The sequence below is a fragment of the Amblyomma maculatum genome, chromosome 2 (genome assembly GCF_055883805.1).
Source record: "Amblyomma maculatum isolate TAMU_Amacu chromosome 2, ASM5588380v1, whole genome shotgun sequence".
In the NCBI taxonomy this organism is placed as follows: Eukaryota; Metazoa; Arthropoda; class Arachnida; order Ixodida; family Ixodidae; genus Amblyomma; species Amblyomma maculatum.
The window spans coordinates 94,483,837-94,510,259 of NC_139345.1; the positions used below are offsets into that span (position 1 = coordinate 94,483,837).

A 26,423-nucleotide genomic window follows, 5' to 3' on the forward strand; every position below is an offset into this window, starting at 1 on the left:
ATGAAGGCGGTCAACAAAAAAGCTGAGTCCAATTTTTAAATTTCTTTTATCGGCAGTGCAGTTTGAAGCATTTAAGATCAAACATCAAAGCTTGCAAAGCTGGCTTCCTTGCACATTATTAAGATGACATCACTTTGTCTTCTTTTATGCCGTAAAAATAGTTGCCGCTATTAGCGGCAATACCATGCCCAGCGATGCAGTTTCTCACTATTTTTCATGCCTTCTCACTATCACTATTTTCATGCCTTAGAAATAGTCAGCATTATTTCTGCATCAATACTATGCCCAGCGATGCCAGCTTTATTAGCTAAAAATGCATATTTTTGACATTAAATATTTCAAACTGCATTGCCAATACAGAAAATTTAAAAATTGGACTCAGCTTCTAGCTAAACGGCCTTCATTTTCTTAATATAATGAAAAAAGTTCGTTGGTCAATTTTAGTTACACAATTGTTTAATTACTGAGCTCTATCATGTACACAATGTCCGTCTAGCTGTACAGTCCACCTGCACAGACTGCAGCAACGTACCTCTCATATGTAAACAGCTAAAAAAAAACACCGGGTATATTCGCCGCGAGATCGACCTAGAGGTGGCGCCACAGTCACTCCGGTAGTGTGGATCGGCAGCCGGCGGCGCTCGCAGAAACGCACGCTGCGTAGGTCTGCTTCCGAGTTTACGGCGGGTTTGTTGCCGATGAAAACGTGTCTTATGCAGTATTTCTGCAATATTGCAGAAAAAAATCCAAGGATTTAGCCAATGCAGCAGAAGAAGAGCGGATTTTAGGAAAACAAAGCACGCAACCACCAGACTTCCAGATTTACTTTGCACGTTTCTTGCGCTGTACCGCGCTCACGCGCCTAATGCTTGGGCCTGCCTAATGACAGCTTTGTTTTTCTTATCGACTTTTAAACAGTTTGCGCGTGTCTCATGCGAGTGAGAGCGGCGAATTTAGTGTCAAGCCCTTGCAGATACCTGCAATACTTTAGATTGAATCGAGAAAGCCTGGTTCATTATATCGTACTTGACTTGAGGATTAAGCAGGTTAAATGTAGCACTGGCAGCGCACTGCATGGCGAGTTGCTTTAGACTGAGTGCACATCAACTCTGGCCCAGACAACCACGCACAAGTATTCCCCAATAATGAGATCACGCCGACAATATACAGGAAACCTCGCCGCACAGGGAAGCTGATTGTTCACGTGTACAGTGCTGAGTGGATTGAATTTGCCGAGATGCTTTTTGCGGCCACTGTCATAGAATGTGATAGCGTATTACTGCATGTTCCACTAACTGTAAATGATTTCCTGAAACCGAGGAAAGTATAAGGGATTCTGTAAATGATTTCCTGAAACCGAGGAAAGTATAAGGAATTTCTGATGTGTGTGATGTTAATATATAACAGTAAATTAGTAGTGTAATTATTTTGATTTGCAATACCAATAAATGTACACCGTGTGAAAGAACTTTAACACACTTGACAGAATTTACAATAATCGGCGATTAATTTTCAGTAACGTTAAAGTGCAAGCTACGAATTACTCGCTGCGAAGACATCGTTATAAACTGCGCATGGGCACTGTCATGTTCTGGGAAGCAATTTTACAGGCTGAAAATTTCTTTATCACTAATTATTTAGCAGTGACTAAATCTTATGCGAAGTAAAATATTAGGGTTGAAAACAGATGCCGGATATAAAACTATTCCGAAAGAAATGGAGGTCATCTTATCATGCGGCTATAAAGATGTATTTATTCCCGAACTAAACACTGTATTATGTAATATTTAGGGTAACAATTAGGCGCAGGGAATATGTTTCTCGAACATTCGAGCATTTCTCCAAAGCAAAATTTGCTCACTAAAACTTTTACGGATGCACAGAAGCCTTCAACAACAACAACAACAACAAAAAAAAAAAAAAAGAAAAGAAAAGAGATGTATATTGGTCCGGGTTTAACGCATGAAAGCGGCATCGGCTATGACGGATGATTGCAGAGGCTGGTTTTGGTGTCGTTTTTTTTTTTCCTTATTAACACCACATTTACCACGTGGAATTGTTTATTGTGCAGTCAAATCCCACAGCAGAGGGGCGCCTTTCGAAACGGTTGTGATTGAATCCCTGTTCACGAAACCAGCAGTCGAGCGCCCTTACCATTGAGACACCGCAAAAGAGGTTTAAAAGCAGAAAAAAAAAAAGAAGTACTCGCACAACTCTATCGTGAATACAGAAGGCATAGTAGGCATAGAGTGGTCTGTTCAAACTGCATTCTGCTATATGAAGCAGTCTGCGGTGGCATATGTTTTAGTAGCTGCGGTATTGCAAACAGAAATGGGAATATGCGATTTCTGAGCATTTGCATTAACTTTTATTGATGGCAGCGACCTGTTTTGCTTTGACACGGTGGTAACGACAGTACCACTTCGTTTGAGACATTGCATGTCAAAGGATCTCAAGCGCCAAAGACCGCGATGAATGATGTCCTTATCCAGGCATGACATGCTCGATACGGAAAGTATTTTTTTTTTAATGAAGCATGGGGTTATAGACTGTTCATATTTATTTTGCAAGAGGCATATAGGTAAGCAAAAGCTCACAGGAACTGCGAAACAAACAAAAACACTCCTGTACACGCCGCATGCGCGCGCGTAAATCACTGCGGGCTGGCACGCGACGCGAAAACGCATCGACACTGAGTAGGTTTCGCCGCTGAGCTGCAAGGTGGCGACTCTGCTCGATCTCGAGGCCAATAGAGTTGCCTCCGTAAAGAGAGAGAGAGGTGACACACAAGGTGACCTGACCAAGCCCTAGTGCTGGTGCTTGGTCCATGCAAGCATCTGCTAAGGAGTACAACAGGCAGAGGAGGAAGAGGAACCCGGTAAGGTTTTTGCAATGCCTTCAGCATAAGTATGCAGCTAAGGGCTGCTGCTAGGTTTCAGTTGGGTTAGCTTTACCACACACACACACAAAAAAAAAAAAAGAAGAAGAGAGAGCTGGCACTGAAATTAGTGCGAGTGTCCTATACTTTTACAAAGGATTTCCAAGGGGATATTCTCTTCGATATAGCCATTAATACACAATATCCGAGTCTGACATATCTAGGCTAAACTCAAATTCAAATTAAGTGTGATAGTAAACTTAGTGAACTGCCATTAATTAGAAGTCTACATAACTTGAACAATTTTCCTTTCACATTTAACTGCCGTTACTTAGAAGTCTGCATAATTTGAACAGGCTTTTCAACACATTCACGCTTACAGTGTTGACAGGTCCTAAGCATCAATCAGAATATAAAATAACTGCTTAAATTAAACCATTTGAATTAGCCAGAGTCCACTGCTTTAGAACTTACAAAGGTCCTGACATAATGGCATTTAGGTTGGTTTGGTTTGGGGGTTTAATGTTCCAAAGCAACTCAGGCTATGAGAGACGCCGTAGTGGAGGACTCCGGAAACTTCGACCACTTGGGGTTCTTTAACGTGTGCTGATATCGCACAGCACACGGGTGCCTTGCTTTTCGCCTCCAGTGAAAAGCGGCTGCCGATAACATAACGCAGCTATTTCATTGCATATTTGCTGGCTTTCTATTAATTTCTATAATGCATACTGTTAGAACAAGCAGGAAGCTTATACTAGAATTTCTAGCCTGCTTTCATATTGACGTGGAGTGAAACTTATATCTGATGATGGCTCTTTCAAAGCATCAGTAGCTAGACGGCCTTGATTTTCTTAATATAATGAAAAATGTTGGTCAGTTAATTTTAGTTTAGCAATTGCTTAATTACTGAGCTCTATTATGTACACAATGTCCGCCTAGCTTCAGAATGTTTTGTTTTGATTTGGTAGTTCATTGCTCATAGATGCACTAAATGGTATGCCCTGGCATTAGAGATACACAAACTACACTCCTATATTTCAGTCAGCAGAATCACCACAGCAACTACTGAAGGGCTTAATCTCGACCAACATAACATAAATATAATCTGGAACATAACCTGGAACATAATTTGGAAGAAAAATATCCTTCTATTTTCGAGCAATTAACTGCAGAATGTCATACCCCAGGATCGATTACAGACTTCAAAGCACATATTAAATACTTGATGCCCGAGCTTTAAACCAAAAGAGAGAATTGAGTGATGTTATGGAAAGTTTCTCAATTAAGGTATTTAAAGTATTTATTGAAATGTTATTTTGAGCAACAGCCTTCTGTCTGATATGAGCTAATGTTTCTGTAAGCTCAATGTTCTGATCTCTATCAAATAATATCTTACAAACTAGTAGTACAAGTGATACTTTTTTTAAGGCTTGTTGTATTTACTATGTAAGTGCATTCTGTCACAGACCTTTATTATTAGTTCTGAGTGTTAATTCCTGCACTGTGACTCATAGTTTCTAGGTGTATGCTTACTTTTTTTTCTAAAGAAAAAACCTGCACTGTTTCTAACCTTTGTGCATAGCTTAGGAGACTAGTCAAGTACTCAAAAGCATTTATCTATGACCTTCTAGTTTTTTCTACACGTAAAAATAAGAATGAATAAATATAATGAAAGATGCGAGGATAAATCTCAGATTGAGCAATGCTTATTCTAGAATACATTAAAAAAAAATAATCAGTAACAGACACACAGAGTTGAAATCGCTGAAACAGGGCATGCAAGAAAGTGGCTTCTTTCATCACCCCCTCCTCCTCCAGCCCCTAAGAAAAACACTTTTGTTTCCTTCTTCTCCAGCCAAAACATAATGCAGCCCAATAATGGCACCCAAAATAAATTTTGCAATCTCTGCCATATTTCAGCAATTATGACCAATATTTATAAGTGCTCGCGTTAATCTGCTGAACCCTGTACAATATGTGCCCCACAAAACAAAACAACAATGGGACACATTTACTATGTAGCTACTAAACAATCGGTGCAGTTAACTACGCAAACTAAAAATGAAAAAAAAATGCCATTCTACCTGATCCCCAAGAGGGAAGGTACTGGCATGCAACACTAGCAGTGGAAAGCGTAGTTCCACCTGAAGTCACACGTAAAAATTCGGCCCCACTATGTGTGACGCCACTGCTATGCTCAAATTCCCTTCTGCACAGCTTTACAAATCTACATAGTTTAACTGTCAATGCCCTATTCACTCAGCAGCTAGTTTCACACAGTCATTGGCAACCCCCTTTTTAACCCTTTCACTGTCATGAACGTACCGGTACGTTTTTGCACTTCCACCCCACAGTGTCACCGACGTACCGGTACATTCTCTATCATGCATTCAAAATTTCACGCCTGAGCGTGACGCTGGTGCTTGGACTGGCTGCGCCATCTGTCAAATCTTTCTACAAGTTTGTATTTTCGCCCCGCGCTGTGTTGGTACGTATATGTTGAAGAGTATGGAGTGACCGCGCCCATCCCTGCCACCTTCTTTGCTGGGAGGCGCAGTAGCTCCGCGCGCGCTATTCGATCATGCTAAGCGATCATGCGGTGTGCGCGTGCGGTTATGGGTTCAAGGGTTGTTCTGACATCTGCCGCAGGTTTGCAGGTTTTAATTTTTCTTCTGTGGCGTGTCTGCTACGAAGCGCCAAGTTTAGGGCCGAGCACCGCTGCCTCTCCAATAGGTAGACACATGACTCGATCGCTACTTTCGCTCTCTCTCGCCGCGCCCTTGCTTACGGCTAGCAGTAGCGAAGGAGGTTGTTTTAGCCTCTTTCCATCTCCCTCTGTCATCTTGATTTCACAATGTGCGATTTCTCTCCGCTGTGCGAGCCACCGAAAGTGCGCCCTCCGTGCGTGTGGTTACTTTCAGATGGCAGACTGCGCGGGACCTTCGAATGCGGAGTGAAGCGATGGCTCTTCTGATTATGAATACGAGCCGAGCTTGGATTTGGACTATCAAGAAGTATCGAGCAGTGTTTTTTTTTTATATTATCCTCATTTATTATTTATTATTATCCTTATTATTATATTATTTATTATAGTCAGGCTGATGATGATGGTGTTAATTAACAACACCTGCACAACACTGAAATGAGCAATCATGATAAAAAATAAGTCGCTATGCTCGTTCCTTGAAACCAAGCCGACACTGGGGGTGCGTCAACAGCCAGAAACACCTAACAGCGAAAGGTTAAAGTGTGACAGGTGGCCTTACAGTAACCTGATTTCTTAGCTAAGAGACTGCCTTCACGCGAGTTAGAACCGAAAACAGCATTCAGTTATTAGGCTTCAACTCCACGGTTTATATCCCAGGAATCCCTAACATTCCTCTGCCTTTGCAAAACTGCAGAATGTAACACTGCGAAGGAAATGGCTTAACGATGCTCAGAACTGCTGCCAGTGTGCCTCTGTGGTGAGGCACCCTTAACACTATCCAGTTAAGAGAATGGTCAAGATGTCCACACACGCACCAGATAGAAAGCTTTCTCCTTGAACCAGTCTCTCCATACAAAGTGGCAAGAGCGGTCAAGGACCAGTGACCGGATGTACTCGTCCGTGTGACGTGACCGGCTTTCCCGACGACCGCCTCGCGATGGATCGCGGACGACCAGATGGAAGATGAGGGAAAAGAATGCGCCAATGGCAACCTGCAGTCACAAAAAGTAGCACGTGACACAATGCCTAGGCACACACCGTATTCAGCAGCAGTAACAGCACACAACTGCGACACGAGGGTCACTTTTGTCAGAGGTGGCCTTTCAATGTTATAATAAAAGAAAAAGCCTGCATTACATTCAAGTAAACACTGCGCATTTCTAATCTCAAACATTACAACACCCCCTGTCAGGGGCAATCAGCATCGCGAACATGATATGAATGTGTGCAAGTATGAATGCTGCAATTAAAAGTGACATTAATGCCCAGAAGAAAAGCAGCGGTAACCATTCTTTAAAGATATGTAATTTCACTGTTAAATTAGCTGGTATTGGCATATTTATCAAGCCAGCATTACCACCTTTCCAATCTGATCTGCAAGACCATAGAAAATGTTTCTGTGGGCAAAACAAACAGAGGAATGAAACTCAGGCGTCAACAACAGCACTCTGTTGGTTACATAGAATTGTGCAATGGTATCGCCACGCTAAATAGATCATAAGTGGCAGCATACACTTTAAAACAGAGGCGTGTAATCAAACATTTTTTTTTAGCTGCAAAGCAAATATGAATAACACCAATTGGTTACAAATCAAACTGCACATTTTTGAATGACAGCACAGCTGCTCAAACTGAAGACAAATGCTTTTCCATCATACACTGTTATGAAAACGAACAGGCAGTGCAAACTGATTTAGTTTTCAAACATTATCAGTATAATTTCTGTACTAGTAAGGCTAACTAGATAATAAGGGGAGGGGGGGGGGGGGGGGGAATCTAGTAATTGTTATAAAGTTCAGACCATGTTTCCAATTCTTTGGACAACAATTGAACAATTGCACTCAGTCGTATACCCCAGTTTTACTAGATGCATACATGATAAAGAAACTTACTAAATGCTATCATGAAGGACAGCAAGGTGGCTGCGAGATATCTATAGATAGTACCTCCTTGCTGGAAGAATAACAGCAGCAGTTAATTGTTGGTTGTAGGGGTTGTTGGGTGTAGGGGGGTGGGGAGGGGTACAGCAAGATGGCTGGTGGCAAAATGGTCACAAAAGCAGCGACTTGAGCTACACCAGCAGGGCCCTCTCTGCCATGCTTTCTTGCAATGCTCAAAGACAGAATGCCAGTTGTGGAATGACATTCCAAATGCAGCCTTCATGACGGCAAGCAATGTTTGGCATGGTATCGCCAGACAGCAAGCCCTGCGATGGACCCGAGCACTGCAGCAAACCGAAAGCGCAAAAATGATACCACATCATGATAAGTCCCAATGCAATGGCCACTATGTATAAGACTGAGTTGAGCGGGCTGTCTTCAATGCCACTTTTTCTGTCATAATGCTATCACCTTGTTTTATACAAGTGACGAAAATCGAGAATGATCATAGTCGTCGTCACTAAAGAACTGCAGCAGTGCACAAGGACTGCAACTTTGGCTGCAGAGCTATCACCCACGAGCCGGGTTTATTCCATGTATGCCAGGTCACTAAGCGCAGAAACCTAAAATTCGAAAATCGCTGCTAATCCCTTCCGTCAACTTTTGATTTCAACAAGGTAAGACACAATGATGGACCACACACTGCTGCAACTTAACTTTCCAACCTGAGGGCGTGCGGTGGCTGTGCCATGGTGGTTTTCAATGGCTTTGAGTACACTGATCTTATGAAAGGCCTAGCATAACTCCTCGTGGACTTTCAATCAATTCTACGAAAAAAAAAATTAAGTTAATTGATGCAACAAATGCCAGATGCAACATGCCAGATGCAAGGAAATGTTGCAACATTTCGCTGCAGATTCAGGTGTGAACATTAGAATAGCAATTAACAGACATCTGCTACAAAGGAATATCATAACACTCTCAATCTCTAGAGCGATTCTAAAATAAAACATAAAAAAATAAATGCAGCCATCGCAAAGCGGCATCCAGTCTTATAAGTCAATGTTTTGTGTGCTGGTGACAAGAAAGACTCTGCCATGTCCAATCCCTCAGTCCAGTGAAAAATACTATAGTTGGTATAGCAAAGCCCAAATGCCATCAAACTGTTACCCTGTGCAATGTTGCTGTCTAATGGCTTATGCATGCACAATTGCAAAGGAAAACCACAATCAAAGTTCACTGACAAGCACTAACCACAATGAGGACAATGTCCCGAAAGACACCAGCATCAGAAGGCCCCACTTGGGCTTCTTCTTCTGTGCCGGATATTCCAAGGGCAGCCCAAGTAACCGTGTACACCAGAACATTACTGGCCACAGTGCAAGCATACCTGCACAAGAGAGAGGCAGTAGTGATGAGAGAGAACTACAAGTAAACCAAAATAAGCGAATTACCATTTCTGGCAGAGATCGAATGCAATCTGCGAGAGCGACACAATGAGTCAAAAAGAAAATCACATTATTCTCAGATTTCAAGCTGCAAACAGTATCTTCTCAAAAGCAATCTCAAAAGCAATGTTGTAAAACGAAAGATACTGCTCCGAAGCAATGCCGTAAATGATAAACACACAAAGCACAACACTGAAAGCTCTGCTGACACAAGTCACATTACACTTGGATATTTAAATCTGTGCACCGCATGTACAATGTTTGCGGATGCACACCGAAACTCTGTTTTTTGATTCAAAGCTTTTTCACTTCCTTTAACAAACAAATTCAATTAAACAGCACAGCAATTTTAGATATATGTACAGTTGAAGCCAGATATAATGCAACAGATTAGTGAAATAATTTAATATACAAAAAAATTGCAATATGTAATCGTATCTGTACCCGAGAAGAAAGTATACATTACACCCACACTAGTTACCTACGCGCTTCTGGCAGCCAGCGACGTGGCGCCCAATGACACATCATTCATTAGGCGCTGCTAGAAGGCCTTCGCGAATACATAGTTCTTTTTCCACTTTGAAGCAAATATTTTTACCACTTTTATGCATGCACAAAAATATTAATCAGCTAAATAGCATGTTCAAAACCATAGGTTTTGCCTACACTGAAGGCCATTATTACACGAAATATAGAAAGTATGTATAGCAGCTTTGTCACTCAATGAACCTGGTTGCTATGTGAAAAATGGCCATTGAAAATTAGGAGAGCTGGCCTGACGCGAAAGCGATATGTTCGGTTCGGTTTGTAGGGTTTAACATCCAACATCCCAAAGCAATTCAGGCTGCAAGAGCTGTCACTGTGAAGGGCTCCAGAAATCTCGACTGCCTTGGGTTCTCAAATGTGCACTGACATCACACAACACACTGGCATCTTACTTTCTGCCTTTGTTGAAAAGCGGCCGCCGTAGCCGGATTCGATCCCGCATCCTTAGGCACAAAAGTCAAGCACCCCAACCAGTGCACCACCACGGCGGGATGAAACCGATATGTATTATGTATTTGTGAAGAATATGGCTTAACTGTGGGACATCCGACAGTTGAGGCCTCATCTGCGTATGGTTGCAATGACATCCTGGAGGAGGGGCATTGAACCGAAACCATGTGAAGCAATCATTCTTCAACAGTTATGCGCTTGATATCAGTTATACCATTTGACCGACTATTCAAAATAACTGAATATTTTGCACAGACCTAGCTGCTTTGCGTTGGAGCTGCAGTGTTGATCTGGAACTACCCATCGCCTATGGCAAAATTTTTAACCCTGTTACAAGTATGCTATAAACAGAATAGGCTAGTTAAAGTTAAGTACAACTGATTGTTGCACCACCTTTGGCAGCAAAGCGAATGAGGATTAGGAATTAAATTGGGTTTGCAGCGAAAGCAGCGTGGTGTTAGAAAGACGAGAAAGAGGCCAAAAGGCACATTCAAGCACACCCCTCGTGCACATCGCCAATTCATAGTGCAGCCACCAGGTGCCCAAAGCCACACAGCCAAGCCAGCTCCATGAGCAAAAAGTGCTTGAAGAACACTATTTAGAAGCGACAGTTTTGGTGTCATCTGATATAAATAAATTAGCGACATATTTAGAGTTTGACATAGCACACAACTCTTACATAGAATTTTCAAGGAGATAATCTGAGCGTTCGATGCAGTTCGATGCAGTATGTTTATGTTGATGGGGTTTAACGTCCCAAAGTGGCTCACGCTATGAGAGACTCCGTAGTGGAGGGCTTCGGAAATTTTGACCCCCTGGGGTTCTTAACGTGCACTCACATCGCACAGCACACGGGCACCTTGCTTTTCGCCTCTACCGAAAAGCCGCCGCCGAGGCCGGGATTCGATCTCACATTCTTGGGAACAGTAGTCGAGCACCCTAGCCACTGCGCCACCTCGGCCGGTTGATGCGGTTAATAATTCAAAATATCCAGGTTCAACTTATCTGGGCTTGGCTGCAGCTGGTGAGAAATGTAATGCTTAATATGCATGCTCACCAGCTATGAACCATTGGCATTTTTCTTCTTGTTAATGATGCATAAGACATTCATGTATAGGTATCACCACGCGGTTTCCGCCTAAGACCGCAAAATAATTTTTAATTGAATTTTCTTTTGGCACTGCAATTGGCATGATAAAAGGACTCTTGGGATATAGCAGATATGTTCTTTTTCTCACCGCATGGCATTGAGTTCAACTCTCTCGTGAGGGATGGGTGTGATGTCTGGGATGAGCGACAGGTGAGAGATTTGTGTTGACGCCCATCCAAACTGGAAGATGATGATGAATGCCGCGTAGTAGACAAATTGCGCCTCCTGGCTGCTTGGGTGGTTGCCCATGGGCTTGGTGAACAGGAACGGGAAGCTTCCTACCACACACACTGTGCCTGCATGAAGGAGAAATTGTACACCCTCGCCCGCCATTCAGCAAAAGTCCCGATAACCGGTACAGTTATCAAGAGCGTGAAGTACGGCTGCCAAACAACGTTGAAGGTAGCCGGCGACAGTCACCGGTGTCACTTGTGGGCCGTAAATTTGGCTGTTCTGATTATTGCAAATGGTGGAAGAACATACACACTTCTGAACAAGGCGATTTAAAGATTAAGCTCGAACGTTGGTCACATCAAAAAAGCAGATCCTATGTGGCATCCACACAAACAAGCAGCTACTTTTATGAAGCAACGTAGACAAACAATGACACTGGCGCACAGTCAACACAGCAATTTGACATAGAAGAATGAAGTGAAATATGCAGTTCAAGTTTCGAAAGCTGGGTGGCTTGACTCGCTTAAACAGTTTAAATGCTTGCGTGTCAATAAAGACCAATGCACAATTTTTTAAAGCTTGGTAAAAACAACCATGTAAAAGCTACCTTAGTTCAAATGTCTGTAATTTGGCGCTTCTGAACATGTTCTACAACTTTTCAAATCCCTGCAGTGTTCCGAAATGGCAAGGAAAAAAAAAAAATGGGGCTACAACAAAGAAAACGTTCAGCACCTTCTCTTAAACATTTAGCAACAATATTGTTATATCAGAAATGCATGCGGATAGGCATCTGCGTGTCACACTTACTGGGAGTAATAAGCTAACCTGAACCAATCACACATCCATTGTTTGTTCTTCAGCCGCAGTCCCTCACGAGAAAACTCAAGGGTGCACTATTCCGAACTAAGCCTTTAGCCTGCAAGGTCTATTGAAGAGAGGAACCAGTCAAAAGACCAGGACAAGAGGACAGATGTACACTATGACGACTGGTGAGACTGGTTCCCGTCTTTATTATGTACCAATTGGCTCATATTTCCACTCTTCTGCAATGCCTACATCAGAGCCAAACTTGAATATGCCAGAATCATATAGTATCAGCAAAGTAAAAATATTTGCAGCTCAGGCAAGTTGAAAAAGAAATGCTGTTTGGCATATTCTCAGTAAACATAAAAGACACGATTCACCCTCCTAATTGATGCAGAAATATAATGTAAGCTTTCTTAAATCTCATCAAAAATTCCGTCAGCTCATTTTTTTCTTTTTGTACAACTGCATTTCACACAAACTGAAGTTAAACTGCAAAATTGCTTAATGTTGCATTGTACCGGAAAGACTAGATATGCGCATCATCAGCCCCTGCCTTCGATTTTCATGAAAACAAGCACTTTTAAACAGTTTTTATCACAGAATTTTCAGAGATTGGTATCTAAAGCGGTTGGATCTTTTGCAGTAAGAACATTGTCAAAAAATTGGAGCATCGATAATTGGGTCATTAACTGTATTTTAACCAGTATAAAATTTCGCAGCCTCGCTGCGGTCGCGCAGTGGTTAAGACATCTGACTACTGTGCCGGAGTACCCAAGTTCGGACCAGATTGCCGGCGGCTGCATTTCAATGGAGGCGAAACGGAGAGGCGTCCGTGTGCTGTGCGTTGTCAAAGATCCCCAGGTGGTAAAATTACTCCTAAGCCCTCCGTTACGGCACCTCTCTTTTTCCGCTCTCACTCACATTTTTCTCCCTTCCCTTACAGTGCTGTTCAGGCATCCAGAGAAAAATGTGTGACAGATTCTGCACCCTTCCTTCCTTATAAACCAATGTTTTTATTCTTATAATAATTATTAATTATTTCTCATGTGTATTTTCTTCTCTCTGACTTGCACACAATTTCATTTTATACTGTCCTATGCTCTTTACGTGAAATCACATTCTGTCTCAGATGCCCCTCCTGTGTCGACTCGCATGCATGTGTGTGCGTGCGTGTGTGTAAGGCCTGCAGTATTTGCAAAAAAAAAAGAAACAGAATAATTACCAAACTGTACAGATAATTGAAACTTTTTAATGGGGCACACTGCAATTCTGACTTGTGCAATGTGTATGCCAAAGGTATGCAGTCAGTTTCATCTGTGCTTGGCGTTTCACATTTTTGGAAAGCTTGGCCCACATTACATGAAGCGCTCGGGAAAACAACAAGATCCCTGTGTTGGCTTTTTCTTTTTATTCTAAATCCATATATTCTATTCCAGTATTACAGTGAAACAAAAGCCGAAATCATCCCGACCTTGAACAGGGGTTGTTGGAAGAGGCAAACGCACCTATGAAATGCCACGTTTTCCGGCGACCATAGTGACAGAGCCAGAAGTCATCATCCCGGTCAGACTCAATGCCAACAAACGGGGTAGCCACCGCATCTGCCACCTGGCCAATCAGCAGAAGAGCACCAGCCAGCGTGGGGCGCAGCTGCCGCACAAATGTCAGGTACACCAGCAGGTATGTGAACCACATGGAGGCGCACAGGTCGTTGAGCACATGGCCCACACTGTAGGCCACCCGAACCCTGCAAGTGACCGGAGCATACTGATAAAGTAGGTCGAATAATAAATAAAGTTAACTTTTGCACTGGGACAGGAAACCACACAACACTGGAAATCACCGCTAGTGTATATGATTTGGAATGTTTTCACAATCAAAGTGCAAGCAAGAACTGTCTGCTTGAGTTTTATCACACTACCATCTCTCTTTACCAGCAACAAGAAGCCACTCTCCCCATGCCTGATGAAATGAGCAGACAGAACTGGATTCCAACATGAGGTACATGCATTACCTTTACATATTCATTTGTGCTGCAAAACCAGTGGTGTAGAACCTTCAAAAGATTCATTCTTAAAGCACCACAGTTGGTACACCGCACCTACGTGTGGCGTCAATTAGTAGCTTTACCGAAGAGGAAGGAGGTGCGTTCTTGGGGTGGGGCCCTCAGAGCTTGCAACTGATTGGTCCGCCATATTTCACAGCAGGAAGATGAGCTTCTCTTTTCCTCTATTTTGTTCCGTTGATTGAGCAATACGTGCTGGTAAACACGGCCTGAAATAAAAAGAAGTGAAAGCATGCACAAGGTTCTGAAATGTGCTCCGTGACAATCTAATCAAGAATTTCCATTCTGTCCGAATAAATGTGGTTGTAACAGTGGTTGCCACGCACATTTTCCCAAATCTCTATCACAAATTATCTCTGCTAACCACTAACCAGTCTGGGGCACTAACCAATCATCCATCCTCCAGCCCACTTTCTCCTCTTGTAGGGCTGCTCTGTCCAGTACAGACCCGCGATAACAGCAATGGCTGAGCGAGCGGGCACGCCGCATAGTGGCAACCAATAGAGCTCAGGGCAAAGGATACTGCCCAAAGTGAATGGTAAGCAATTACCAATTTACTATTGACTAAATAAAAGGATTTTCCTTCTCCACATAGTTACTGGATGGTAATTCATTCACACCAACACCAATAAATTTCAAGGCTGTGTAAAGAAGAAGTTCCGATTAAGTGGGCAGATTGCCCATTTGGGTGAATCTTGTCCCAATCGGAGTGATCGGAGGCAATGTACTTGGACATCATGTCACCTAGTGTGCGATTGAAGCGCTCTGTCAGTCCGTTGGTTTGAAGGTGGTACGCACTGGCTGTCCGGTGATGGTCTGACATTCGCGTAGGAGCGCTTCGACAACCTCACATAAGAAAGATTTGCCTCGATCACTTAGAAGTTCACGGGGGGGGCCCCGTGCCGCAGAATGAAATTATGAAGAAGAAAGGATGCGATAGTGGGTCCGGTGGCATCCTGAAGGGCTGCTGTCTCCGCATAGCGAGTGAGGTGATCCACGGCCACGATTATCCAACGATTTCCTGCAGGTGTGTACGGCAGAGGTCCATACAAATCGATGCCAACGCAATCGAATGGTCGGTATGGGCACGGAAGGTGCTGTAGTGGAGCCGGCTGACGGAGAGGAGGCAGCTGGCGACGTTGGCAATCGATGCACGAACGAACATACTTGCTGACGAAGGTATATATACCGCGCCAGTAAAAGCGCTGTCGCAATCATTGATAAGTCTTAAATACACCCACATGGCCACACTGCGGATCATTATGGTAAGATGCGCAGATACCACTTCGGAGGTGGCGAGGTACGACGAGCAGCCACTTACGACCATCTGGCATATAGTTGCGTCGATAGAGAAGACGGTCACGAAGGGCGAAATGCTGCGCTTGATGACGAAGGGCGGGAGGAGCCGGTGAAAGTGACGAGTTCGTAAAAAGATCGATTAGTGATGTAAGCCACGGATCCTTGCGCTGTTCTGATGGCATGTCATCGATGGACAAGGAAGACAAGGCGGAGCTGGAGGCAGAGGACAACGGAGCGTCAGGCGACACTGGCGAGCGAGATAAAGCGTCTGCATCAGAGTGCTTGCGCCCTGTACGATAGATGACTCGGATATCATACTCTTGTAGTCTAAGCGACCAGCGGGCGAGACGGCCGGTGGGGTCTTTTAGTGAAGACAACCAACAGCTGCAAGTTTCTGTTGTGGTTGCACTGTAGCAGCCTTGCGTCAGTCACCGTACAAAAAGTGAAGTCTGCATTGACGGTGTGCATTGCAGCTGTCACAAGCTTCCAATCCCAAGGTAGTGCTTTAGGCGGCATTCCTTGATCGTGTGCGAGAGCCTTTTGATTTGGCTTAGTCCCCTGGTTAATTCCTTTAATTTTTTTTCATTATGCTGCGCAAGAAATTTACACAAACTCGCGTTTCACACAGGCTCCTCTGAAAGTGAATCAACAGGAGCTATAAACAGCACCTTATATGTAATGAATATTTGATAAATGCTAAAGGGGCCCTGCAACATAATTTGAGTGCATTGTTTTGCCTGTTTTTTGCAACTGTCGAGTCATGCTGGTGCTATTACCCCCGGTCATAACATGCATATTTCGGCATCTAATATCTTAATTTTCTAGAGAACCAAGATCATGATACTGATGGCGTCAGCATATAATGGTGGTTCTTTGAAGCAGCAGGCAAATAAATAATAGCAAATAAATAGCAAATGCATTGCAAATTGCTTCCATCAGAAAAATTATGTTATGTCTATACTGGCACAGATAGGAATGAGATCTTGTGAACCGTAACTGCGTCAGACTAGCCTCCTCCAGAGGTCAGTATGAGAGTGAGTGAATGGACAGCTATTATATCACAGTTTCTACACGCCTAATGTGATCTTAAACTTGTGTCATCGCAATAACTGGTTATGGTTAACTATTGGAAACAAGTTTGCACAAAAGAAGGAACCAAATTATAATTTATTCACAGAGCACAGGCAAATTTGGGATCACATTTAAGGAGCAAAGGAGCAAAGGGGATGCTTGTTTTTCTCCCCTCACCTCGGGTGAAAAGGATTAAGTGGGAAATCCATGCCGAACCCAACCTTGATGACAAACAAATTCCAAGAAATATATAGTTCAAAAAAGGTCACCCTAACCCGACTGATCCACTTCAGGAGCGACCAGTAAATCCACCTTCGGGTAAATTTACCACTGTGATCCATGCCTACTACTATTTTGTGTATCATTCAAAGAAAAGCACACTACTAAAATCCTGGCATCTCTGCCCCTTTGAATACCTTGACTCCCCAATCTGAGAACGTATACAAATTACCTTTCAACATGTTCATAATTTAATGTTTTCCTTGATTTTTACAAAAGCAAGGTTACGGGCGAAGGCTCGCCCAAGCTTGGCCAGAGGAAAACTCCCTGCCAGCCTCACCTTGCCGGGAGCACGCAAGGATACGCCTGCGCGCACCAGGTACCGATGCCGAAGATTCGAGACTTTCCTCACGTAAGCAGTGACGAAGCCACTGGTGGCGCTGGTGCAGCCGAGTTTCAATGACTTTAGTGCAACCTAAAGTCACTTTAGTGCAGCTGCGGCGCTACGAGAAATTCGGCCCTACGAACCGGTGAACACAGTCCAAACCGAAGGGCATTCCAAGCGACCAGAGGCGCCTCATTATCTCGTAGTTTCGTTTCTCAATTTTCGCTACAAGCCTGTAGTGACAGCGATATTTGGCTGCACATCAGCGACCCGAGAATTAACTCTTTTTCAATTGTACACTAGCGGAGATTGCTGGTCGAGTATAACCAAGTGCCTCATTTTTTAACTCACATTTTATATCATAAAAAAATTCAAGGGGCACTTTGACGACTTAAAGTGCACGGAAGCAAGGGCCTTTAACCACTTCTGTCGCTGCCTTCTGTTTGGCAATAGTGACCTCATTGCGCATGCGCAGTTGTGGCAGCTACTAGGTGTCTGTTGAGGTTTGCACACAAGGACACTGTGCGCATGCACAGTGAGTGCATTTAATATGTTTCAAAGCTTACTAATTAACTAATTATCATTGACTATAGTTATTATTGGCTAATAAACTTAATCAGCATTTAATAAACTTAATTAGCATTAACTAATTACTCATAATTGACAAATTAAATCATTACAATTTACTAATTAACGAATTATCGTTAACTAATGTTCACACACCTACTACTACATCATTGATTAACTATCAGTAGAAACCATCCTAATCACTTCTAAAGATGACTGACATCTGCCACGGACGCACGCACGGACACGCCGGCGAGTCATTAGCCATAAAAGGCTTTCGCCTTAAAATATATAATGCTTTTAGCTACGTTTGCAAGATCAATTGTTTTAAATTACTATTTGCATGCATAAATATTCACGAAGCAAATCACATTTACTGTTTAATCACACTGGAATGCAGCACTGTATTCTAGCTTATAAAAAAATATTTAGAACCCATCAAAGTACGGATGCCGCCGCCGGAGTACCTCAAAAGCGATGCACGTTGGGCGGCCCGTCAGGCACAACTGCTAGCTGTTGTCACCGGTTGCCAGATTCAACTTTCCGCAGCTGCGGTGACCATGCTTTGTGGGAAAGATGACTCAGCAGAGTCACCATGGCTGCCAACAACTTCAGGCGGCACGTTTTTCACCTGCGTTGCAAACGCACAACGAAATGAAGCACGCATTACAAACGATCGATCAAAACGGGCTTTAAGCACTACGCTTGAATTAGCGCACGATACCTGTTACGTATACCTCAGAGTAACGAAAACTTCAATGCCCGTGGTACTTGCAAACGAAAAGCCTGACACAAATTCAGCGGTTACGGAACCACTAAGCGATGGCCGGAAACGTATGATGTGCGCGTATTCGGCAGGCGCGCGACAAATGTGCGAATAATCCTAGCGGCCGCGAAATACCTAAAGAGACACATCTGGATGTGCCCTTTATGAAGCGCCCGGGAATGAAAAACGTTCCGCTTTTGCGTGGCTCGAACGCTGCACAACAGGTTGCGAACAGCTGGTGGAGCGTTCGAAATGACACTGCTCGCGAGAGCAGCAGGCGCGGCACAAGAAAAGCAGACGACACACGATCGACATGATCGCAGCATACACATTAGTTTGACGACTCGATCTCTTCGACAGAATTTCGCAATTAAGTCACGACAGTCGCAAATCAAAGTATGTGATTACCATTTTTCAAGCCGAATAAATTTGCTAAGTTCATGTTCTGTGGCGAAATACTGCCGATTTGCAATGCTACCATACCAGAGCTTGGAAAATAATTTTATCAAAAGCAAAACTAAACTAGCCTTACAAACGTGTTTCCGCTGCTTAAAAATGTTAGCACGGTTAACAGACCTAAACCTTTACTGTACAGGTTTCAAGCACGACGCTTCAAGATTACCGGCACGCAGAAGATCATCTGCGTGTCAATGTGTCAATCGTTGCAGCGCCTCTGTTTTGAAACAGACGATGCGCTGACAGTGGCGAAGTGCGAGGTAATTCATTTTGTTGGGCCGTCAGAATCAGCTGGCACAAACGTGGGCACCCGCCAGGCTGAGTTGCCGGACACCGTGAAGCGAAGGCGACTGGACTGTGGTTAATTGGAGGGAAAGGAAGAAAAATATACCACGGGCCAGCAGCGCGTGGCTCGAGCTCCGGTTTCAATCTGACCCGCGCGACGCCCGGACGCCTGCGTGTCGCGCGCTGCCCTGCCAGGCGAATGGAGCAGCGCCTCGTCGAAGATCGAAGCGCACGTACTTGGACGGGTCATCGGCACTAGGGCCGTACGCCGTCGCCCGAATAACGTCGTGCTCGTTTACCCCGATAGTACGTAGTAGTAATACAGACCGCGCTAGTACCGGGCCCCAAACCCTTCCTTTGGCGAGATTGCGATAATGGCCAGCTTCGAGATTGTTCTGTTCCTGCTGTCACTCCTGGTCGGCCTGGTGCTGCGGCGGGCTGTCCCGGTGGCCGAGCTCAGCGTTGTCGAGCAGCTGGAGCGCAAGCTCAACAGCCTCGAGAACCAGAAGCGCAAGCTCAAGCGGCAGCTGGCCGACTTCAAGGCACGGGCGAGCAAGAGCGAGGCCAGACTGCTCGAAGACACGTCGGCGACGCGCGAGGGCCAGGCGCAGGTGAGACCCGACTTGAGCAGCGCTCAACACGAACGCGCTTCCCGCTAACGCGCTGCCCAGCAATTTGCATAGTTTCGCACCCGGCAGCTGACAAGCGCGAGACGTCGGAGCCACTGATAGCGTTCAAATCGGAGCACCCACCCGTACGAACGTCAGCGCTGGCGCCGCTGCTTCCGTGTCCTCCGTGTGGGCGGCCTAAACTAGCTAAATGCCAGCAACGTCGCCAATGAGGAAATGCATAAGGCAGCGCGAGCGCGTCAGCTGCCGCTTAAAGTATGATCACTTCGTTTCGCAATTTTACTAGCTTATGTATGCTCTCATGAAACCAGTGTGATGGCTTAATTCTTTCACAAAGCAGTGCACTAGTCTTCATGAGAAAGGTGAAATGCTTCATTTTTTTCGGCACATGCACGTTTTTTTATTAATGAAACCATGTGATGATTAAAACCACAGAAGCACTTTTCCCGCTCTAAATGCTTGGCATGGATGATGGTTCTCCCAAGTGCTGGTCTTCCTTTGCTACTAATTATAAAGCAGCACACCTGGAAAACACACAGACAGGAAGAAGGGACAAGTGCCGAACTCAAAACTAAATTTTTATTCAGGAGCGCATCAGAATAAATTGGGTACAGCAGCACAACAAACACAAGCAATGTCGGATAACTGATACGGCCCCCGGGCACCCTTAGAGGTTGAGAATGGACAGTGTGCTGACACATGAAGACCCTGCATTAGCTACTGCCTTCGCTTTAATAATCTCTTTGCATTCATGTCTGGCCAGGATTTTGCTGCCGAGAAAGTCTAGATTGCAGATAGGTTCACGCTTGCATTTGCAGCAATGCCAAACCACTCAGCCCAACTTTCTGCTTTTCTCCCTTTAATCTTGGCCTACATATTATTTCAGTGCCACTTCAGTTCACTGGACGGGTACATTTAAACAGTGTATTCTTGTTTCTTTCCAGATGTACGTAGATCTTGACAAGCAAAACCGTTCCGAGTTCGAAGACTCATCCCGTGAGCTGGAAGTATGCGCACACAATTACAATGAAGCAGTGAAGCTGCTGCACTTTTGCCGCGCCACAGTGCTTGAAAACCTTACCGGTGCTATTGAGCTTGCTGAGAGGCGCAACGCTGCAGTGTCAAAGCTGTACTTCGAGGTATTTGGAGAGACGAATGGCAATGTTCAGCTGCTGAGCGAACTCACTGACCCCTGGAGGCGATGGGCTGAACTGCTGGCAGCACAGCGGGATCGTGCAGATTGCATTTTTGCGCACTGCCTCGACAGGGCAAGCCGCCACAAGGTGATAGACATTGAAGAACTGCCAGCCTCAGTGGGCCTTCAGCACATATGGGTATGTCCTTGCTTTGCTATATGCACATACTAGTTGTGACCACAATGGCAGTCACTGCCCATCGCTTTACAATGCACAGTGCCACATCATATCTCAGAACTGCGTGCATAAAGCTCTCTGTTTAAACCTAGCAAAGGCATGGCGGCACTGTTAGGACTATGTCTTCATGCACTGCCATTGTTGAAGATGCTTCTTGTAGAAGCCAATTGCATAATACTGCTAAAATTAATAAACCCATGCACTACCGAACACATTTACGGAACCAACACAACCAAAGACATTTCAGTATTATACTATAAAGGCTTTGAAATGAATTGCTTTGCGCAAGCTGGCTGTGTTATGCACAAAAATCTTGAGCACAGTGACGAGGACACATTTGAAATTGAGCCATTGTTTTTGTTTTCTTTTTTAAGCATCATTAAGTTTTCATTGTTACCACAATTAATGCAAGCTTCCATATCATCGCGCACATTTATGAATGTTATTTAATAACACGCTTGAATGCTGCCAGCAGGAGCCCGACTATGGCTTTGACCGCATCCTGGACCTGGTCCGGCTGCGCCTCTCGTCCCCTGTTCCGCGGTCCGAGAGTGTGGCCGACTTTGAGTACCTGCGCTGTACCAGCAACCTGTCCCCTGCTAGCACACTCTGTGGCAGCGGTGGCTCTGCGACTGTTGCCAGCTGCTTTGGTACGGTGCGCAAGTCCGGCTACCTGCGTCTGGCACGCACGCTACACAAGCGCATGCCCGACGTGCCTGAGGAGCGGTTGGTGGCTTGCCTGGAGACGCTGCGTTCACAGAACGGTGGTCTCACGGGGCTCCGCATCAGCGAGATCCGCGAGGAAGTGTCACGCCTCATTCAGGAGTGGCCGCCCTCAGCCGTGCGATGATACAACCTGGCCTTCCTCCCCCCATCATCTTGCTCACTTTCCTCATCCCCATCCCCAGGTGAGCACAGTTGTTGAAATATGCCCTTGAAGGACGAGCGAGAGTGTTGTTGTCTTGGTAAATTTACCAATCTCTGCCTTGACGACCGCCAGTGCAGAACATGTGGTTTTGCACATGGCACACTGCTTGAAGAGCACAGGACTTGCAATTCATTTACTTTGCAGCCGCATTTCTATATGTACAATTACTTTCTCTGCTCTGAGGCACCGTGATCACATATAAAGAGGCTCAAATTCCATATTTGTAATTATGATTCAATATGTCAAGTGGTGAGGCAGGTGGGTGTGCGAGGTGGAGAAGTATGCAGGGATTAGGTGGGTGCAATTTGCATAGGACCAAATTAGTAGGGGTGATATAAAAGTGGCCTTTATCTTGCAATCGACGCAGTTAGTCTGATGAACTTTCTCGTTCAAAGTTGAACAAAGTGAATAAGTGTATTGCATTCTTATACTTTCTTAGTCTAAACCATTTTCAGGTGCGCTCCTTGCCATCTGAAACATTTTTCCTTCCAAATACCTAAATAGTAAACAATCCTCAATAGAGCAATTCATTACTTTTCCACTGCATTACACGCTTGTGCAAAATTTCGTACACATATGAAGTGCCAGAATGGTTGAAAATTAACATAAAAATGCCAGGATTTGTCAAATACCCAATAGACTGCAGAAAATCGGGAAGAAAAAGTTACGAGAGCACTGCAGAATCTGTAGTGGAGAAATACGAAAGCCTTAGCATTGCTATCATTGGTTTACAGGAAAGGAAAGGCGCAGTATCTGTCCCTTGTGGAATCTCACGGACACAACCCACTGACACATCTCACAGACAAACCTCACTGACGGGAGATTTTCACCATGTCTAAGAAGGGCTTTCGCATTAATAATTGGTTCACAGAAAGGGAAAAGCACAGTATATGTCACACTTGTTTCTGTGGACACCTGAAATCTTTTTGGAGTACCATCCAGGCCACATGCAGTGACAGGAGTTTTGTGTAATGGGGCTCATAATGCTTTTGCTTTAAAATTACTACTAGGGCAAAATTCCATGTGGATTGTGAACAATTCAGTAGAAATTTTCATGACTGGAAGGCGGATTGGAATGAAAAGAAAGGCACTGAAACAACGCCTGTTCTACCACGCAACTTTGGTTCGAGTGTATTCTGTATGCATTGGAATGGCAAAGAACATGTTATACCAATTATATCAGCTTGGAAACTCTGCTTGAAAAAGTAACTGGTCCCAGACACTGCTCTGCATGTGTTTATGGATCGTGGCACCATTTTGCAGCAGTCAGTGCAGATGGTAACATTGCTTCTTGCTTGTTTTATCTTGGTTACCGCACCTGTTTCGCAGATTTTGTTGCCAGGCAGTAGTGCTTGCATTTATCGAATATCTAGAATTTATAACTTCAACACGGTTTACGCTAGTTTACGCTAGTATCCATTGGCATTGCAGCAATCCATAAACCGCTAAAATATCAGGCCACTTTAAGTACCTTTTGGAAAATTTTGCAACTGGTAAACTCGAAGAGCTCCAGTTGTACCAAGCTCTCCTCTGTGGAATATTGTTCATTGGACGTACTAATACATGGACATTATGGAAAATTTCACAGCTGGTAAGAGACAAGAGCGCTGGTGGTACCAAGCTCTGCTCTTTGGAATATTATTTACCTTGTTTGCTCACAGACATTAAAAACCAACGCGTTTATAATATGATTGTTAAATTCACCTGAAAGGAGAAAATTGCTGCTAGGTGTAGTACACGCATCGAAAAGGTTGGATTTGTGCATGCACCGTAAACGGTTAAATGGTTAAGCCAGAATTATGGCCCCACTTTCAAGGGCATTCCAGAGCCAAGTGTGTATGCGGCTGCTGCAATAAGCACATTACAGATTCACGGACATTGGTGCAATGTCCTGTCTTCTGCAGGTTAGTTTCACCTTTGCCTAATGTAAATATGAGAAATGATTGTACTGCATTTGCAAGTGCCTCCCCAGCTTGTTGCAGAAAGTTTCACAAATAGCACCAACTTTCAGCAGTTAGCCCTTGATACCCTCCGAATGAAAATAAGCCCAGCAAGTCTGCCAACCTCACTTCAGGCGAGTGAATGATGAAAAAGCGAATGCAATGGGGGTGGTGCCAGCTCTAATGAGCACTGCAGTTGCTGTTTCGAGCAGGATTTCATGTTAGGCCAAGTGCCCACTTGTTCACTGTGCTTGCCTAGCTTCAAGCAACAGACATTTCAGTTGGGACATGCAACTATGCTACTGCATTTTAAGCTACTAGGGGTGCCTCTTCATAATCTAATGGAACTGTCTAGCTTTCTACATACATAGCATGCTATAGAGCAAGCAGTGTGTTTGGCAGTTGTGCAAAAATGTTGCTAGCTGTTTATGTTATCTCAAAAATGGCTGAAAATTGATTATTTCTTCTGAAACACTGTCCCCACTTGAACTGAACAGAATAAAATCGCTGAATGAGCCTTTTCAGTAATTTTCTGGATTCTTGTTCCCAGGCTTCAGCTGTTTATATTTTTTACGGCAGTACCATGAACAAATGCTCTCTATTTTACAGGTGCCCGCTGCCATCAAAAAGAGAAAAGAAAAAGAAAAGTCCAAAGGCAGTGGTAGTATCGCCTGCCAAAGCCCAAAATGTTTATATTTTTAAAGACTAAAACAAGAAAAGAAAAAAAAACAAAAACAAAAAGGAACAAGAGGAGAAGGGACCATCAACGATTACCGTTTAATTGCAGGTGGCTGTGGTTGCGACTCTCACCTGCGCATATTCTCACATTCGCTTCGCACGCAATGGACACTGTCACACACCGTGGGCTTCCTTGCTGCATGCGTGCATGGCCCTGGCTGTCAAATCCCACCATCCTGCTGTCAGTGCTGAATAATGTGTGAATAAAGCTACTCATCTAGAGCTTAACTGTGGCAGTTTCTTATGCGAGCGTTTTGAAGACTTTTTAATAAATGCCAATAAAGTTGCAAGTGTTCATGCTCTGCTGTGTAATGCATTAAATGCAGCGGAAGCAACATACCTTGGCATTTTCGACAAACTAGGCTGCCGCAACTCCATCTCACTGCATCCCATCTACTGGCATGTTTCGATAGAGACAAGCCACACAGTGATCATGTACAGTGTGATGTCTGTGCCTGTTAAAGAACCTCAGGCAGTCGAAATTACTGAAACTCTATCTTGCCATAACACACCATCATCCCATTTATGTTGAGGTGCCCATAACAGCTCATTTACAATGTTTTTACACAAGGTTTGGATTAGAGGGATCAGTTTGGAGGCGTGAAGGAGGGAGAGTGCAAAATTAAAACTTTAATAACTGACGCTTTTGCTGGGGCAAACTAAGCAGGGAGCAGTCTTTCCACTGGAGAAGCTGCACACACATTTCTAAACCTCTTTATTCTTAACCATCCAACACCACCACCACTACATTACACAACATGGCACTGTCAGATAATCCTTGCTGTCCGCATACAGAATCCCAAACCAAACCATAGGAAGGCTATGCTCTGTAGTGAAGGCCTGGATGACAAAGTCCAGTAGGTGAACTGGGAATAGGGCCCTGGACTGACTCTCCTGCTTAATTCACTTCAGAGGCGATAACTTTTTTTCTTGGAGGCTTTGTGTAATGGCTCTTGCTGTAATGTCAGGTTCAGCCAAATTATGGATTTAGGATGTAACAAGACCATGACCAAGAATATCTGCTATGCGTAATCTGTTTCAGCCTTGGTGGTGTTTGCAAAAGCCTTAAACACTGATCATATCACTAGAGTTAGACTGAAGCAAGCCACACTTCGCAGTCAGGCTAATGCTCTGCATCTCCTACCATACCTCGGCAAAATCACAAATGCTCACTCGGGCTCACTCAAGATTTTGGTCAACCTGTGCGCTCATGAACTCATGAAGCTCAAACTAATTTACACTCGCAACTCACTCAGAGTCGCCCCAACTCCTGACTCATCCAGTTTCAACCACTCATTTAGACTCATTCACTCATATTAACTCATCTGGACTCTCTCATTTGACTCACGACTCACTTTCGGTCACAACTTATTTGTGCTCACTCATCTTGACTCAACTCATCTCAGCTCACTCATTTTGACTCTCAACTCGTATAGACTCACTCACTTATTTGAGCTCACTCATTTCAACTCAAGAGCCATTTGAACTTGCTGAGCTGAGCAATTTCATTAGCCCAAGTCGCTTTGACAAGGCAATTACCTTTATGTAGGGGGCTTTGTTTTTTCTTCTTTGGCTTGGTTGGTCATTTTTCATGTCAGTAAAGTAACACATGGGATTTTTATTTTGTTATCAAACAACTTTTAATACTGTAAGTTGTCAGGA

The 26,423-nt window shown here is 44.1% G+C and overlaps 2 protein-coding genes across 10 annotated transcripts in view; one reads left to right on the forward strand and one right to left on the reverse strand.

Moving 5' to 3' along the window:
• The window catches only part of LOC146199289 (major facilitator superfamily domain-containing protein 12-like), a 62,038-nt gene that overhangs the window by 21,630 nt on the left and 13,985 nt on the right, over nt 1-26,423 (reverse strand). For 4 of the 8 annotated variants that reach the window (XM_084594756.1, XM_084594752.1, XM_084594753.1 and 1 more), the window contains 6 exons: nt 18,114-18,277; nt 14,171-14,314; nt 13,546-13,787; nt 11,148-11,355; nt 8,720-8,855; nt 6,401-6,577 (listed from right to left, as the gene is read on the reverse strand). In XM_084594756.1, the coding sequence (XP_084450882.1) occupies nt 6,401-6,577; nt 8,720-8,855; nt 11,148-11,355; nt 13,546-13,787; nt 14,171-14,235 (828 nt within the window). In that variant the 5' untranslated portion in view covers nt 14,236-14,314; nt 18,114-18,277. Of the gene's footprint in view, nt 1-6,400; nt 6,578-8,719; nt 8,856-11,147; nt 11,356-13,545; nt 13,788-14,170; nt 14,315-18,113; nt 18,278-18,370; nt 18,628-19,480; nt 19,619-26,423 lie in introns of those variants that run through there. The other 4 variants (XM_084594758.1, XM_084594759.1, XM_084594757.1 and 1 more) reach the window with 4 other exon arrangements.
• Nucleotides 19,528-25,100, forward strand: LOC146199290 (uncharacterized). Of its 2 annotated transcripts, none has more exons than XM_084594762.1 (4): nt 19,528-19,764; nt 20,727-21,116; nt 21,628-22,063; nt 24,633-25,100. In XM_084594762.1, exons 1-3 carry the CDS (start codon nt 19,528-19,530, stop codon nt 22,003-22,005), a joined length of 1,005 nt encoding a protein of 334 aa, XP_084450888.1. In that variant the 3' UTR covers nt 22,006-22,063; nt 24,633-25,100. The 2 variants fall into 2 exon arrangements, with proteins under 2 accessions (XP_084450888.1, XP_084450889.1); XM_084594763.1 differs by having other exon boundaries at nt 21,631-22,063; nt 24,633-25,092.